Below are 18473 nucleotides of genomic sequence, written 5' to 3'. Positions count from 1 at the left end.
AAGTAAGTCAAATTGGAAGTAGACTTGTAGTTGAACACAAGTTTTATTTTTAAAAAATAAATAAATGTAGTCTTCTCATTTATTTGGTGAGAAATTCTTAATAGGCTAAAAGTACCACATTTGCTTTGATATTTAGAAAGAAAATCTCCCTGGAAACTGTTTAAATGTACTGAAATGGAACACTGCCAGGAAACATCTGGAATGAAAATAGTGCGAAATCAAGGAAATGCTTTTTCAATTCATCTCTATTTTTATGAATGAAATGTGAAAGAAAATTTTGCCTTTATTTTGAAATGGTTTAATTTATCATTCCTCAGATTGACCTGTCTACACATTGTGGCTTTATGGGTGGCCTACAACGTAATGGCAGTACAGGGCAAACTGCACCTTATTATGCTACCTCTACTGTGGAAGTTATTTTCCATGTTTCCACAAGAATGCCATCAGACTCTGATGATTCATTAACTAAAAAGGTAAACAACGAAAACTGGAATAAGCTATTCTTGACTATCATTTTTGTTCCAAAGAAAGAGGAGCTTTGATACTCTTGACATTTGTACGTATTTATTTTTCAATGATTTAATGTGAATGTATAGAAATTCAAAAATAAGGCAAGGGTGAGCTGTGTTGGAGAATGTCAGTTTTGTTCCACTTCTTTCCAAAAGTATTGAATCGCTACAGTTCAGAGACAAACCACAGAGGTCAGCTGGTCAGATTCCACTGTATAGCTCTGACAGAATCCCTCCTTTAGCTATTAATGTGATGTGATTCTGGAAAATGACTTTCTATGTGTCACCAAAAAGAATACCAACAAACTTGATCTGTAGTTTTTCTCTCAAGTAATTTGGAATATCTTTCAATATCAGCATTTATTAGAACTGTACCATCCTTTGAGCAGCACATCTAGCGATCTTGAGAGCCTTGGTTCATAATGTTTCTTAAATGTTTCACAGTGAAAGAAATTGTAACCATTGTCTTCATGTCCTGCCAGCAAGATTAAACATAAATGGTGGTGCGGAATATTATTCTACTCAGACTGTCTTAGTCTCGTAACTCAAAAGTAGTAAATGTTGATGCAAGAAAAATGCCTTCTCTCTTCATCAATCCTTTTGTGAGTGGGAACCGGGGGCTGGATTCTCCGATTCCGAGGCTATGTCCCCATGCCGGTGTGGGAACAGTAAATGGCGTAAAATGGCCACCAACCCTCTGTTTGTCTGGGGGCTAGCATGCTGGCAGCGTAGAGCAACTTTCCGAGTATGCTGCTTTGGAGGGAGTGGAGAATCACGAAAGCGGCACTACCCCTGATTTGGACGGAAACTTTGATTCTCCGGACGATCGCCGAATGTAATTTCAGCGTCGGCGACCGGAGAATCCAGCCACAAGTCTCCCTATCTGCTCGGTCTAGATCCCTCATGATTTTAATTACACCTATCAAATCTCCTTTCAAGTTTCTTTTCTCTAAGGAAAACAGTCCTAACTTCTCAAATTTTTCTTAAACTGAAGTTTCTCATCTCGGATCACTTTCGGAACCTGTTCTGCACCCTCTCTAATGCCTTCACATCTGTCCTAAAGTACGGCGCTCAGAACTGGATGCAATACTTCAGCTGAGGTGAAACTAGTGCTTAAATTCAACATCACTTTTCTGCTCTTGTACTGTTTATTCCTGTTAATAAAGCCCAGGATACAGTATGCTTTCTTAACTGCTTGCTCAACTTGTCCTGCAACCTTCAATGCGTTATGCATATAAACACCCATGCTCCCCTGCCTTTCTACTCCGTTTAGAGTTGTACCCTTTATGTTATGTGTTCTCTCCATGTTCTTTCTACCATAATGAATCATCACAGACTTCTCTGCATTGAACTTCATCTGCTCATTCCACCAATATGTCTACGTCCCTTTGAAGTTCTACACTACCCCCTCACAGTTCACAATGCTTCTAAGCTTTGTATCATCTGCAAACGTTGAAATTCTGTACAGTATACCAAGGTCTAGATCATTAATATATACCAGGAAAAGCAAGGAAACGAAAACTGACCCCGTGGGAACTCCGCTATAAATTTTCCTCCAGCCCGAGAAATATCTATCAGCCACTAGCCTCTATCTCCTGCCCTTCGGCCAATTTTGTACCAACATGAAATGAAAATCGCTTATTGTCACAAGTAGGCTTCAAATGAAGTTACTGTGAAAAGTCCCCAGTCGCCACATTCCGGCGCCTGTTCTGGGTGGCTGGTACCTACTATCCTACATGGTTGAATGAAACAAGTCACTTCTGATGTTAATTTGTGAGATAGTGGAGGTAGAATTCAATCAAATTTGTGAAGCATGAACTTTCTTTAACAAATCCATGCTGACTCTGCCTTACTAGTCCATGCCTTTCTGTGTGACAGTTGATCCCATCTTTCAGGATTGATTCCACTAATTTGCCCACCACCAACATAAGACGAACTGGCCTATAATTGTTTGGCATTTCCTTCAATCCCTTTTTAAACAATGGAACCATGTTTGCATTTCTCCAGTCCTCTGGTACCTCCACTGTATCTAGTGAGGATTGGGAAATCATCCTCCAAGCATCTGCTGTCTCCTCCCTGACCTGTCACGACTGTCAAAACATGGCCAGCACAGTGGTTAGCACTGCTGCCTCACAGCTCCAGGGTCCCAGGTTCAATTCCGGCCTCGGGTGACTGTCTATGTGGAGTTTGCACTTTCTCCTGTATCTGCGTGACTTTCCTCCGGGTGCTCCGGTTTCTTCCCAATGTCCAGAGATGTGCAGGTTAGGTGGATTGGCCATGCTAAATTGCCCCTTAGTGTCCAAAAGTTTAGGCGATGTTACTGGGTTACGGGGATAGGGCGAATGTGTAGGCTTAAGTAAGGTGGTCTTTCCAAGGGCCAGTGCAGACTGGATGGGCCGAATGGCCTCCTTCTGCACTGTAAATTCTATGCCTAAGACCTGCTTCAGTAGCCCCAGAAACAATCCATCTGGCCTTGGCGACTTATCAACTTTAAAGGACTCCAGCCCTTTGAATACTTCCTTCTCTTCTATGATCATCCCATCCAATACCTCAGTGTTCCTCCTGGACTACTATATCTGCATCAACCATTTCCTTTATGAACATGGAAACAAAATATTTATTTAAAACCCTTCCCACCGCCTCTGCATCTACACACAAGTTCCCGTTTCACCTCTGATATGTCCTACATTTTCCTTAACTAACCTTTTACCTTTAATAAATTGGTAACACATCTTTGAGTTTTCTTTAACTTGCTAATCTTTTTTCATGCCCTCTGTTTTATTTCCTTGTGTCCCTGCACTTTCTGTACTCATCTAGGCAATCTGCAGTGCTTGGTTCTTTGTCCCTATCGTAGGGCGGCACAGTAGCACAATGGTTAGTACTGTTGCTTCACAGTTCCGGGGTCCCAGGTTCGATTCATGTCTTGGGACACTGCGGAGTCTGCACGTTCTCCCCGTGTCTGCGCGGGTTTCCTCCAGATGCTCCCGTTTCCTCCCACAGTCCTGAAAGATGTGCTGTTAGGTGAATTGAACATTCTGAATTCTCCCTCTGTGTACCCGAACAGGCGCCGGAATGTGGCGACTAGGGACCTTTCACGGTAATTTCATTGTAGTGTTAATGTAAGCCTACTTGTGACAATAAAGATTATTATTATTCTGCTTTCTTTTTCTGTTTGATCGTCCCCTGTATTCCTCTAGACAGCCAGGGGGGGTCTAGATTTTGCAGTCCCACTCTTATGTACATTTAGGATCTCGCTTTTTAGCGCTTCCCACTGGTTTTCCACTGATGTATCCTCTAGCAATGCTGGTCAGTCCACCTTAGCCATGTTCCTTCTAATTCTAAAAGTGTTTTTATTTCTTCTAACTCTTTCGGAGTAACTATTAGTCTAACACTGGCCTAACCATCCAAAGTTAGCAAATTACATCGCTTTGTTGGATGGTTCCCAGCGCAGTCTTCCAGGGGAAGTTAGCACTTCTGGACAATTGCTGTGTAAACCCTTATCTGGGAACTTCCGAGAGGGATTCCCCAGCACACCTTTTGGGTACCCCCCAAATCTGACACCGGGGAACCAGGAAGCTGAAGATTAATTTCTTTGAAATGTCTGTGGAATCTAATTATTTTTAATGAATGTTTGAAAAGCACTTTTAAGAGTTTGCATAAATTTTGACTGTACCAATTGTAATTTTTATTTTTGATAAGAAATACTGGTCCATGTGTCCTTGACCTGAAATCAGTATCAAAAGAAACAAAACACAGATACAGAGTCAGAAAGACAAGATTTGTTTGAGGAGAAGCCAGCAAAACTCCTCAAAAAGGATTGGTTTTCTGTTTTCCAGTAAGAAGAAAAGTAGAACTCCAGTAACTTTTGGGGAAGCAATGTATCAAAAAACTAAAAAAGGTGCAAGTAGCTCAGGCATGTAAAAGAGCATGAGAGCTTGTATCAATGGGCCAGATCTTAACAGATATTGTTAGTTGGTCAGTTGAAAATGAATCCTAGGAAGCTACACCATCAAAACTGACATGAGCCAAGTGAGCAAAGGTTAGTCGACATGCACCGTGTCGGTGCTAATTGTATCTGGGGACAATAGATGGAATATGCTTGCTGGTGACTTTGGCAACTTGATTGCCAAATCGATTGACTTGGTAAACCTGTGAAATTGCCCATGGTTTGCAGAGAGTAATGTGGGTGATTATGGTTGTGTAAAACGTACACAACCATAATCACCCACTAATGAAACACAATAAAAGCAAAATACTGCAGATATGGGAAATCTGAAATAAAAAGCAGAAAGTGCTGGGAAGACTCTCAGGTCTGGTGGCATCACGGTAGCCTTGTGGATAGCACAATTGCTTAACACCATGGACATGATATCTGCAAACCCCTGCCAGAATCCCCTCAGCTTCGAACATGCCCAAAACATGTGAACATGGTTCGCTGGCCCTCTTGCACACCTGTCTTCTATCCCAAAAAACTTGCTCATCCGTCATGTGTGCCCGATGAACGACCTTAAATTGTATCAGGCTGAGCCTGGCACAAGATGTGGACATGTTGATCCTGCTTAATGCATCCGCCAGAGACCTGCCTCTATCTCTCCCCCTAATTCATCCTCCCGTTTGTGCTTTAGCTCCTCTGTCTGCGTTTCCTCTGACTCCATGAGTTCTTTATAGATATCTGAGACCTTCCCCTCTGCCACCCATACTCTAGAAACTACCCTATCTTGTATCCCCCGTGGCGGTAGGAACGGGAAGATTGGAACATGCCTTCGCAAGACGTCCCGAATCTGCAGATACCTAAACCCAGTCCCTCCCATCAACTCAAACTTCTCTAACTCCCTCAAACCGGGGAAGCTCCCATCTATAAACAGATCTCCCATCCTCCCGGTGTGCTCTCTGCCAACCCCGAAACCCCCCATCCAGTCTCCCTGGCGCAAACCGATGATTGCTACAGATTGGAGCCCAAACCGATGCTTCCTCCGCTCTCACATGTTTCCTCCACTACCCCCAGACTCTCAGGATCGCCACTACCTCCGGGCTTGTGGAGTACCAGGCCAGCGAGAACGGCAGAGGTGCCATGACCAATGCCCCTAAACTCGTGTCCTTAGAAGATGCTACCTCTACTCGTTGCCACACCGACCCCTCCCCCACTACCCACTTCCTAATCATGGCTATATTTGCCGCCCAGTAATAGTTGCTAAAGTTCGGCAGCCCAAGCCCACCCTCCCCCCGGCTCCGCTCCAGCATCACATTCTTCACTCGTGGGATTTTACCCGCCCAAACAAAACTGGAGACCACCTTATTTACCCGCTTGAAAAAGGCCTTTGGGATAAAGATGGGGAGGCACTGAAAAACAAACAAGAATCTCGGGAGGACAGTCGTTTTCACTGTCTGTACCCTCCCTGCCAGTGATAACTGGAGCATATCCCACCTCCGGAAGTCCTCTTTCATTTGTTCCACTAACCGGGTCAAGTTTAATTTATGTAACAGCCCCTGATCTAGAAACTACCTCCCACCACTCTGAATTGCAGCTCTCCCAGTCTCCTCTCCAACCCCTTGCCTGGATCGCAAACATCTCGCTTTTCCCCATGTTCAATTTGTACCCCGACAACCGGCCAAATTCCTTTAAAATCCTCATGATCTCTCCCATCCCCTCTAACGGGTCGGAAACATACATGAGCAGGTTGTCGGCGTATAGCGAGACCCTGTGTTCCACCCCTCTCCGCACCAGCCCCTGGAAGCTCTTGGCGCCATAGCCAGTGGCTCAATGGCCAGAGCGAACAGCAACGGAGAGAGGGGGGCACCCCTGCCTCATCCCCCGGTGCAGTCTAAAATAGCCCGACGTCAGCCGGTTCGTTCGAACATTCGCCTCTGGTGCCTGGTACAGCAGCCTGACCCAGACGATGACACCCCGACCCAACACCTCCCACAGATAGTTCTATTCCACCCAGTCAGAGGCCTTCTCTGCGTCCATTGCGACCACTACCTCCACCTCCTTTCCCTCTGGGGGCATCATGATTACATTCAAGAACTTTCTAACGTTGGCCGTTAGCTGCCTGCCCTTAACTAACCCCGCCTGGTCTTCTCCTATCACCTCCGGGTTCTGTCCTTGAGGACAAGATTTTAGCTAACAGTTTGGCATCAACATTCAACAGGGAGATCGGCCTGTAAGACCCGCATAGCCCGGGGTCCTTCTCCCGCTTCATGATCAGTGAGATCGAGGCCTGTGACATTGTCGGGGGGAGAACACCGCGCTCCCTTGCCTTGTTGAACGTTCTCACCACCAGTGGGCCCAGCACCTCGGAGAACTTTTTATAAAATTCCAAAGGGTAACCATCTGGTCCCGGGGCCTTACCCAACTGCATGGCCTCCAGTCCATCTGCTATTTCTTAAATCCCTATCGGCGCTCCCAGCCCTTCTACCAACCCTCCGTACACCTTCGGGAACTCAAGCCCTCCCAGAAATTGCCTCATTCCTTCTACTCCAGCTAGGGGTTCCAACACATATAGCCTGCTGTAAAACTCCTTAAACACCCCGTTGACCCCTGCTGGGTCCAAGATTGTGTTCCCTCCTCTGTCCTTCACTCTCCCTATCTCCCTTGCTGCCTCCCTTTTCCTGAGCTGGTGCGCAAGCATTCTACTAGCCTTCTCTCCATACTCGTATATCCCCCCCCCCACCTCGCCTTACGCAACTGCTCCACCGCCTTCCCCGTGGATAACCGGCCAAATTCTACCTGTAGCCTCCATCGTTCCTTCAGTAATCCTACCTCTGGGGCCTCCGCATACCTCCTGTCTACCTGAAGTATTTCCCCGACCAACCTATCCGCCTCTGCCCACTCTTCCTTCTTCCTTCTCCCTGTGGGCCTGGATCGAAATCAGCTCCCCTCTGACCACTGCATTCAGTGCGCCCCAAACAATTGCTGCTGAGACCTCTCCCATATCGTTAATCTCCAGGTAGTTCTGGATGGATTCCCTTACCCACCTGACTACCCCCTCGCCTGCTAACAGTCCCACATCCAATCTCCATTGCGGGCGCTGACCACCCTCCTTGCTCACCTGTAGGTCCACCCAAGGTGGGGCATGGTCCGACACAGCAATCGCCGAGTCCCCCGCCCACCCCATGATCAGCTTGTGTAAATCCAGATCCGAGATCTTCCCTAACATCCGTCTTACAAACTCTACATCATCCCAGTTTGGTGCGTAGACATAACACCACCGGCAACCCTTCCAGCTTCCCACTAACCATGATATATCTACCCCCCACATCCGCAACTATTCTCCCCGCCTCAAATGACACTCGCTTATTTTTTAAGGTCTTTAACCAGTTGTAAATTTTCAGAGCTAGCATTTCTATAGATTTTGAAAAACAAATACAGGAACCATTAGCTTTGGTCTTCTACAGACTTTGTTCCCAACGTACCAACTCCATTTCTCTTATTGGCAACAGTCTGCGGCTGGACCAGATGTTTGCAACCATGGTGTCACATTCGCCACCTAAACGAGCTTCAGCTGCATGTCACACAACACCACGACCACCTATTTCCACTTGCATAACATTGGCCAACGTCACCTCGCCTTCACTCATCTATTCTGAACTCCTCATCCTTGCCGTTGTCACATCGAGACTTGACAGGCCGAACGCATTCATGGCTGGCTACCGATATTCTATCTTTTATAAATCTGACGTCATCCAAAACTCTGCTGCCCCTATCTTTACTAACACTAACTCTTGTTTATCTAGCACCTCTGGGCTCCTGAACCGACATTGGATCCTGGATGAGCAATGCCTCAATTTTTAAATTCTCGCCCTTCTTTACAATTTCATCCACAGTCTCAGCCCTCCATTTTAAATTCAGGCATTTTCGAATAAGATTGGGAAGATAATTGGGTCTAATTTAATGGTGTGCCCATTTTGATTATATTGTGTGTCTTTTGCTGAAAGAGGAAGCTCCAGGCCACAATTTTTTTTTTAGCAATTAATTTTATTGAGGTATTTTGGCATTGTAAACAGTAACAATATACATTAGTGTGCAAATATCAATTACAAAAACATAGTGCAAATAACAGTTCCTCTCTCGCAAATAAACCCGCCTATTCTTCCTCCCTACTCTACACTATTCTACCCCCACTCCCGCCCGCTGACGATTAGTTCCCCGCGAAGAAGTCGATGAATGGTTGCCACCTCCGGGCGAACCCCGATCGTGATCCTCGTGAGGTGAACTTGATTTTTTTCCAAACCGAGAAAACTTGCCATGTCCGACAGCCATACTTTGTCTTTGGGGGCTTTGAGTCCAACAGTATTCGTCGCCGGGCTACCAGGGAAGCAACGGCCACAATGTCGGCCTCTATCCCCTTCTGGACTCCCGGGTCCTCCGACACCCCAAAAATCGCCACCTCTGGACTCATCGCCACCCTTGTTTTCAGTACCTGGGACATGACATCCGCAAATCCCTGCCAGTACCCCCTGAGTTTTGGGCACGCCCAGAACATGTGGACATGGTTCGCTGGTCCTCCTGCACATCTAGCACACTTGTCCTCCAGCCCAAAGAATTTACTCCTCCAGGCCACCGTCATGTGGGCCCGGTGAACTACCTTGAACTGAATCAGGCCGAGCCTGGCACATGTTGCGGTTGCATTTACCTTCCTCCGAGCGTCTGCCCATACACCTCCCTCCAACTCCCCACCAAGCTCCTCCTCCCACTTGAGTTTCAGTTCCTCGGTCCCTGTGTCCTCCGCTCCCATAAGCTCCTTATAAATATCCGAGACTCTCCCCTCTCCTACCTCTCCCCTGGAAACTACCCTGTCCTGGATCCCCCTTGGTGGAAGGCGTGGAAAGGACTGAACCCGTCTACGTATGAAATCCCGCACCTGCAAGTACCAAATGTAATTTCCCCTTGCCAGCCCGAACTTGTCCTCCAGCGCCCTCATGCTTGTGAAGCTCCCTTCCAGGAACAAGTCGCCCATCCTTCGCACCTCCGCCACGCTCGAAGCCGCCGTCCATCTTCCCCAGGACAAATCGGTGGTTGTCGCATATTGGGGACCAGACCGACGCTCCCACTTCCCCCGCATGCTTCCTCCATTGGCCTCAAATCCACAGAGCCGCCACCACTATAGGGCTGGTGGAGTACCTGGCTGGCGGGAGCGGCAGAGGAGACGTGACCAGGGCTGCCAAGCTGGTGCCCCTGCACGAAGCAGCCTCCACCCACTCCCAAACCGACCCCGTACCCAACATCCATTTCCTTATCACGGCTATGTTAGTCGCCCAGTAGTAGTTGCTGAGGTTCTGCAACGCCAGTTCCCCCTCACTACGGTTCCATTCCAGCATCCCCCTCTTTACCGCGTGGACTTCCCCGCCCAAACAAATCCCAGGATGATTTTATTGATCCTTTTAAAGAAGGACCGTGGAATGAAAATAGTGAGACACTGAAAAATAAACAGGAATCTCGGGAGGATCGTCATCTTCACCGTCTGTACTCTCCCCGCTAGTGACAGCGGGAGCGCATCCCATCTCCGAAACCTGCTCCTCGTTTGCTCCACCAGCCTAGACAAGTTCAACTTATGCATCCTGCCCCAGTCCCGTGCCACTTGTATCCCTAAATACCTAAAACTTTCCCCAACCAGCCTAAACGGTAGCTCCCTCAGCCTATTCTCCTGACCCCTCGCCTGCACCACAAACATCTCTTTCTTTGCCATGTACCCCGAAAACCGGCCAAATTCCCCTCGGATTTCCATAATCCCATCCAACCCTGCCCTTGGATCCGACACGTACAAAAGCAGGTCATCCGCGTAGAGCGCGATCTTGTGTTCTACCCCCCCCCCCCCCCCCCCCAACAATTCCCTTCCATCCCCTTGCCACTCTCTGAGCAATTGCCAGCGGTTCTATGGCCAACGCAAACAGCAATGGAGAGAGGGGGCATCCCTGTGTTGTCCCACGGTATAGTCGAAAATACTCAGATGTCGTCCTGTTCGTCCTAACACTAGCCTCCGGGGCCTGATATAGCAGTCTAACCCAGTCCAGAAAGCCTTCCCCAAACCCAAACCGTCCCAGCACCTCCCATAAATAGTCCCACTCCACCCGGTCAAAAGCCTTTTTGGCATCCATTGCCACCACTACCTCCAACTCTCTGCCCTCCGGGGGTATCATAATCACATTGAGCAGCCTTCTTAGGCTGGCTACCAGCTGCCTGCCATTTACAAACCCCGTTTGGTCCTCCACAATCATGTCCGGTACACAGTCTTCGATTCTGGATGCCAGGATCTTGGCTAGTAGTTTAGTGTCAACATTAATCAAGGAGATTGGCCTATAGGACCCACAGGCTTCCGGTTCTTTATCCGGTTTTAATATCAGCGAGATGGTGGCTTGCAACATCGTCGGGGGTAACGCCCCATTGTCCCTCGCCTCGTTAAACACCCTAACCAGCACCGGCCCCACTATCCCCGAGAACTTTTTGTAGAACTCCACTGGATACCCGTCCGGCCCCGGGGCTTTACCCAACTGCATGGCCTTCAGGCCCCCCATTACTTCTTCAGCCCTAATCGGGGCCCCCAACCCCTCTACCATCCCCCTGCCCACCTTTGGGAAGGTCAGCCCATCTAAGAAGCGCCTCATCCCCCTCCGGCCCAGTGGGGGGTTTGAGGTATATAGCTTGCTGTAAAAGTCCCTGAATTCCCCGTTCAATCCTGCCGGATCTCCAACCCGGTTCCCTGCCCCGTCCACTACCGTCCCTATTTCCCTGGCCGCCTCCCTCTTCCTAAGTTGCTGTGGAAGCAGTCTGCTGGCTTTCTCCCCATACTCATACACCGTGCCCCTTGCCTTTCTGAGCTGCTCTACGGCCTTCCCAGTGGATAGCGCCCCCAGCTCCGCCTGCAATCTCTGTCGTTCCCTAAGTAGCTCTGCCCTCGGGGACTCCGCATATTCCCTGTCCATCCGTATCATCTCCTGAACCATTCTGTCCATCTCCGTTCTGTCCCTATGGGCTCGGATTCAGATCAGTTCCCCTCTCACCACCGCCTTCAGTGCCTCCCAGAGCACCGCTGCTGAGACTTCCCCTGTATTGTTGACCTGCAGGTAGTTCTGCATGCATTTCCCCACTCTCTCTCACACACCCTCATCTGCCAACAATCCCACCTCTAACTTCCATTGTGAGCGCTTGGAACTTTCTTTGCAATATGGAGCATGGTCCGAAATAGTGATCACCGAGTATTCTGTATCCCTCACCACCTCCAAAAAGTCCCTACTCATAATAAAGAAGTCAATACGAGAATAAACCTTGTGAACATGTGAATAGAAAGAGAACTCCTTCCCTGTTGGCCGACTGATTCTCCAGGGCTCTACCCCTCCCCCATTTGTTCCATGAACCCCCTCAGTTCCCTTGCCATTGCCGGGACCCTGCCCGTTCTGGAGCACGACTGATCCAGGTCGGGATCAAGGACTGTATTAAAGTCCCGATCCATAATCAGCTTGTGTGAATCCAAGTCGGGGATTTTCCCCAGTAGCCTTTTGATGAAATCTACATCATCCCAGTTTGGAGCGTAAATATTCACTAGGACCACCCTCACCCCCTCAAGCTTATGAGAAATCTACCACCTCCATCCGCAACTGTGCTGTCCGCCTCAAATTGAACCAGTTTGTTAATCATGATCGTGACGCCTCTGGTCTTAGCATCAAGCCCCGAATTGAAGACCTGGCTAACCCAGCCCTTCCGTAACCTAATCTGGCCCGCCACTCTCAAATGTGTCTCCTGCAGCAACATTACATCCACCTTCAGAGCCCATAAACATAGAACATAGAACATAGAAAATACAGCACAGAACAGGCCCTTCAGCCCACGATGTTGTGCCGAACCTTTGTCCTAGATTAATCATAGATTATCATTGAATTTACAGTGCAGAAGGAGGCCATTCGGCCCTTGAGTCTGCACCGGCTCTTGGAAAGAGCACCCTACCCAAGGTCAACACCTCCACCCTATCCCCATAACCCAGTAACCCCACCCAACACTAAGGGCAATTTTGGACATTAAGGGCAATTTATCATTGGCCAATTCACCTAACCCGCACATCTTTGGACTGTGGGAGGAAACCGGAGGAAACCCACGCAGACACGGGGAGGACGTGCAGACTCCGCACAGACAGTGACCCAAGCCGGAATCGAACCTGGGACCCTGGAGCTGTGAAGCATTTGTGCTATCCACAATGCTACCGTGCTGCCCTTGAGAACAAATAAATCTACACTATATCATTTTACCGTAATCCATGTACCTATCCAATAGCTGCTTGAAGGTCCCTAAAGTGCGAGAACACACTTGCCCCCTTGACCGGCCCGTTTAACCCTCGAACATTCCAGGTGATCAGCCTGGTTGAAGGGCACCCTGCCCCCCCCCCTGCGCCGATCAGCCATCCCCCTTCTTGGGCCCACCCCCTGCCCCTGTGCCATGCCTCCCCTGATCCGCCTCTTGGCCATATACTGGCTGTATACACCCCCACCTCGCTCCCGTTGACCAGCTCAAAGCAGCTAGCCTGGTGACTCTCAACTCCGGCGCCACCATGTCGCCCACATATTGTCCCCCCCGCTCCCAATCAACACCACTTCCCCAGAACAACCCTGTTTGAGCAATCTCTCTGGGACCGAAACAGCGAGAAAACAAACAAAGAACAAAGCTTGTCCCCACAGTAGTGCAATTCAAACTGTGTAATGAGGTGGGCGCTATCACCCACCCCCCTCCCAACATTACCAGAAAAATAGCAAAAAGAATCCGTACAGCCCCCCCGCACCCAATATCTTATCCTTTAACTATGACTTTGGCTTTAACTTTAAAACTTTCAAACAGGCAAAAACAAACAAGAACCCCCCAACTTTTAAGTAAAAGAACATGCCGAGCGACATCTCTAACACGAAAGGCAATCCACAAACAAATGCAAACATCCCTTGAAACACTCTAACTTGAGTGCATGGGTCCTCAGTTCGGCATCAGTCCATGCCCCTTAGCGAAGTCCATCGCTTCCTCCGGGTCGTCAAATAATGTTGCTGTTCCAGGTATGTGGCCCAAAGCCACGCCGGAAAAAGTAGCCCGAACATGACCTTTTTAAACAGGATCTCTTTAATTTGTCTGTAGGCTGCCCTCCTTCTGGCCACCTCCTGGCTCAGATCCTGATAGATGCGCAGGACACTGTTGTTCCATAAGCAGCTCTTCGTGTTCTTGGTCCACTGTGTTAGACGTTTTAGTTGTGGTGATAGGAAGAGTCTAAAGTTCTGTTCCTTTTTCACAAACACACATTTATTTCCTTCCAACAGCCTTTGCACAAATCTCTCACTATACATCACCTGCCAAAGGCCACCTGAAGCCCCTTTACATATCAGTGTCAATTAATGGATACTGAATATAAATGAGACAACTAATTGCAATGTCTCTTAACCCATTACTTAACAGTCTCCCCTTCTTTGGAGAAATAAAATAATTAGGTGAAAACAAAATTTCAAGAAACTCAAAAACACACATGATTTCCCCCCCTTTTTTTTTGTTTGGACGAGGAGAAAAAAAACAGTCACAGAAACAAGCGCTCTTCATTAACAATATCCAAAAGTTTCTGTGAACTCGCCCCTCTTTTCGTAAAACAGTCTGACAGTTGATAGCTCCTGTTGACCCATTTAATTTTTGTTGTTTCCCCTCTGTCCAACATCTGTTTCAAACTTGCGATGTCTATCCGTAACCTCTTTTCATTGACACTTTTTGTAGAGTGCACATTTTCCCACAGGGATTTATTGTCAATGTGACAGTCAATCCAAATTCCCATATCCCAAAATTTCTGTCAATATCACACTTATATAAAAGGCCATATCCACCACCTCTACAAGTCTTAATGTCTCAGCAGCCAAAGTGCTTTTGACCACTCTCCTTATTTTCTTTGTTTCCCACACAAGAGAGCAACATTTACCATTGTTCCCCAAAAGGAAAATTATAAAACCTCCTGCGCTTGAAACCCCATCACATAAATTTGCATAGGACGCATCTCTGTAAACTATGAGTTTCAAGTGCCTAAGGTCACCTAAAACCAGGAACCTCAAAACACACTCCTGCATTTTTAGTTTGACCAACGCTTTATTTGCTCTTATTATGTCTTCCACTTTGGGATCATTCATTTTTGAACTCAACTCTAAGACATCAAAACTCACGTCCTGTCTAGTCTGTCTACCTAACCAATTCAGTTGCCCAATTAAACTTCGCAGTTGCTCTTTTTCCATCTTTGAAACCGTTGCGTCTTTTTGTGAAACCCGGCCACGACTAATTGCTATTGGGCTGATGCTTTCCAAATAAGATTGCTGACATAAAGTTGCCCCTAACTTAGTCTGTCCGGTTTCTAGTCTAATATGTTTAAATGCACCGGAAGCCTGACTTCCAACCCTGAATTCTTTCCTCAAACCAGAGATTACAATAGCTTCAAAATCACTAGTCCCACCCCACAAAAAAAATCATCGACGTGCATCATAAAGATGCCAGAAACATTTCCTTTATAGTGCCAGGAAAACATTGCCGGATCTGCTTTCAACTGGCAACAGCCTAACTTTAACAAAACGGACCTTACCAAAAAGTACAAGACTCTAGACGCATCATTCAATCCATATACACATTTGTTCAACTTCCAGAGTACCCCTTCTGTGTTAGCTGCGTCTTTCGGAGGACGGAGAAAAATGACTCTTTGAAGCTGATGCCCCTGCAAAAAGGCAGCTTTTATATCTATAGATTTGCATTCCCATGCCTTTGTGGCTAATAGAGCCAAGAAAATCTTTAAAATAACCTCTCCTGCCGTAGGTGAATCTACCCTTAAAAATCCCCTTGCCACAAGCCTGGCCTTTGCCTTATAAGTTCCATCCGGAAGAATCTTTTCCGTGCAAATCCACCTGTGGGATAGAGCTCTTTGTCCCCTATCCGGTACTTCCGTGTATACTCCAAATTCACTCCAACTATGCAGTTCTTGCTGTTTGGCATCTTTGATAACTTTTTCATCTAATTTATTGGAAGCCACTAAAATCTCATGTGCATGTGGGCTTCTACTCCTATTAGTATTTGTACTCTTACTCATGTTCCGAGATCTTGATAAACTACGTCCCCTCTCCCGCCTGGTATCTCGTTCTGTACAGCTACTGCTTGATCTTTCCCTTCTGCTGTGGGATGTCCTTTCAATAGTTCTCGACCTTTTCCTGCGGACCTGTTCACTCTCCGATGTACTATCAGAACTGGCACTGTGTTTATGTGCCCTCCATTTTTGAACTTTGTTTTCCCAATCCATTGTCTTGATTCCCTCCCCTGAATGCTGTATATTCAACCAATGTTTATACTTTCCAGTGGCCTTCCCTGCTCTACTAATAACAGTTGCATCCTTCCATTAACTAGACCCTTCTGGCAACTATGTCATTCTTGTCCCAACTTTTGGCATTTGCCCTTTCGGAAAAATGGCCTGTTCTAATTCATCAGACGTGTTGTGTTCCTTTACAGAAACCCTGTCTATATCAGTTAATTGGTCCTCATAGCTCTGTAACACATGCGTAGCAGATGACTCTGGTTCCTTGTCATGTCTGTCTGCTCTGTCTAAATTTGAAAATTTGTAATCTGTACCCATTATCCTTGATGAATGTACCCTAACAGTTTGATTACCATGTTGCAAAATAATTGTTTTGCCATCTATGCCTATGATCTTCCCTGGGCCTTTCCATTCATTAGAATTGTCTCTCTTATAGTATACCATGCCTCCTTGCTGAAAAACGGCATCTGATGGCCGTACGTTATGTCTTAAAGCTCGGCGAATTCTTTCAGAGATTTCTGCTTCCAAAAAAGCTTTTCTACTGCTATGTAATGCATTTAAATGTTCAGCAAAACCAGAGCTAATTGTAGTCCCCTCCCAAGCTGGAGGCTGGTCATCCAAAATGGACGGAATTTTAGGATTTCTACCAAACACTAATTGATAAGGACTATAGCCCCCAACCATCTGCAATTAATTCTTTGCATGTACTGTCCATGCTGAAGCTGAATTTAGCCCGCAATTTGGTCGATCTGCCAAAATTTTCCGAAGCATGTCATTGATGACAGCATGATTTCTTTCACAGACAACATTACTAAATGGGCTTTCTGCAGCCGTATTCATAACTCTGATATTCATGTTTTCACACATATCCCTAAACTCATCATTAGCAAATTCGCCCCCATTGTCCGTAAGGAATTTTGCCGGTGGACCCATTCCTGTCCCTATCCATTTTTCCACTATTTGATCAAGAATTACTCTCTTTTCTTTACTTCGTACAATCGTTGATTGACTAAATCTGGTTGCTAAATCTACAAAATGCAAAATAAATATATTATTTGCTTTATCCCAGATCTTAAGGTCCATGGCCACAATGTTGTTAAAATCCCTGGCCAAAGGTAGGGTTACTATCGGTCGTGCTGGTGTCCTTCTGTACTTCCTACAAACTTCACAGCGGTCACTAACCTGTTCTATCAGTTTAGTATAGTCGTCATCCCTCACCCCTGTATCCTTTAATAAATTTTTCAGCCTCCGAGAAGATGGATGTGCAAATTGCCTATGCAGTTTTAATACCACAAGCTTTTTATCAGCTAAAGTCCCATTTTCAACTGCAATTAACACATCCTTGACCACTCTACTTGAAATATTAATTGTCAGTAATGGAATACAATAGTGTCCTGACTGTGTAAATTGTAAGTACACCGTCTTTTCAAAAACTGTTGCCTTATCCTGTTCCATATCCAGTTTCATGTGTGCTTTCTTCATCGACGGTCTGCTCAGAAGCAAAGATATCTCACTTGATACAACATCCGTGCTAATGAAATGATTCACTCCGGCAATATTGCAAGGGATCACCACTCTTTTCAGCGACTTCAGAGTATTATCAGCCCCAAACCTGAAACTTGTGGAACTTTCAAATTCCTTAACCTTGTTACGATTTTCAGCATTCAAAGAGTCCAGGTAACATTTTAACCAGTCAATTCCACACACAGTAGATGTGCAGCCACTGTCCAATACAGCACAGTTGAAGGATTCTGCAACCAACACCCTCATTACCGGCGTAAAACTGCTTGTCAATAGGACAATGCTTTCTTTCTGGTCACTATCTTTTTCCTCTTCTGACTCTTCCATGTCATGTGTCGCTTCAAACATTCTATCATAACGAGTTGGACAGTTGAAAGCATAATGGTATTGAGAGTCACATCGAAAACATGGATTTATCATGCCCCGTGCATTCCTGGGGTTCATCTTCCTATTGTAGGTTCTAACTGGGTTTCTGTCTTCATAATTTCCTTGTCTCGGTCTCCTTCTATAGTCTTGAGCCCTGTTCGTAACCATACGATTTCGCCATCCTGTTAGTAGTGTATCTTCCATATTCTGCCTTATTGCAGGCTGACCTATTTGGGTCATCAGAGCCATCGGAATCGAATGTTTCCCCAGAAACTTTTGTAAAGCTTTTGTCATCTGTTCGAATAAGGTATCCTTATCAGTAAACTGAACTCCTGTCAAAACCAGGAGCCTATCCATATTGCTCACTGTAGCACAGTCAAGTAATTTAAAGGCCAACACAGACTGTGGAAATTCCAAATTGTGTTTCTGCAGCCTTTTATATAGTCTGCCAAATTCCATTATATAGTCTTCCATGGAGATATCCTCCATTTTCCGGAACTTATCAAAATCCGACCATGCTTCATACGCACAAGTCATCTTTCTTATAAATCTTATCCATATAATGTAATAAAGTCTCCAGACCTTCTTCTGAGTCTAACTCTTCCAATTCCAGCTCAGAAAGCACTTTGTTTCGGATTTTACTGCCATATGGTAGAGAAAGAGACAATGTCATACCTTGTTTTCTCTTTCCCAAAGCAGTTACTTTAGTCCACATGACTACTGCACTTCTCCATTGGTCGTACGATTCCCTTTCAGAAAATAAGGGAGGATAGTCCAATCCAGCCAT

At 46.4% G+C, this 18473-nt stretch overlaps 1 protein-coding gene across 8 annotated transcripts in view; it reads left to right on the top strand.

Moving 5' to 3' along the window:
- Positions 1–18473, top strand: part of ralgapa2 (Ral GTPase activating protein catalytic subunit alpha 2) — an 855222-nt gene that overhangs the window by 443195 nt on the left and 393554 nt on the right. For all 8 annotated transcript variants that reach the window (XM_072505626.1, XM_072505670.1, XM_072505634.1 and 5 more), the window contains one exon: positions 318–473. In XM_072505626.1, coding sequence (XP_072361727.1) covers positions 318–473 — 156 coding nt within the window. The remainder of the gene's footprint in view (positions 1–317; positions 474–18473) is intronic.

This window comes from Scyliorhinus torazame, chromosome 1 (genome assembly GCF_047496885.1).
Source record: "Scyliorhinus torazame isolate Kashiwa2021f chromosome 1, sScyTor2.1, whole genome shotgun sequence".
NCBI lineage: Eukaryota > Metazoa > Chordata > Chondrichthyes > Carcharhiniformes > Scyliorhinidae > Scyliorhinus > Scyliorhinus torazame.
This window is presented reverse-complemented; position numbering and strand designations above follow the sequence as displayed.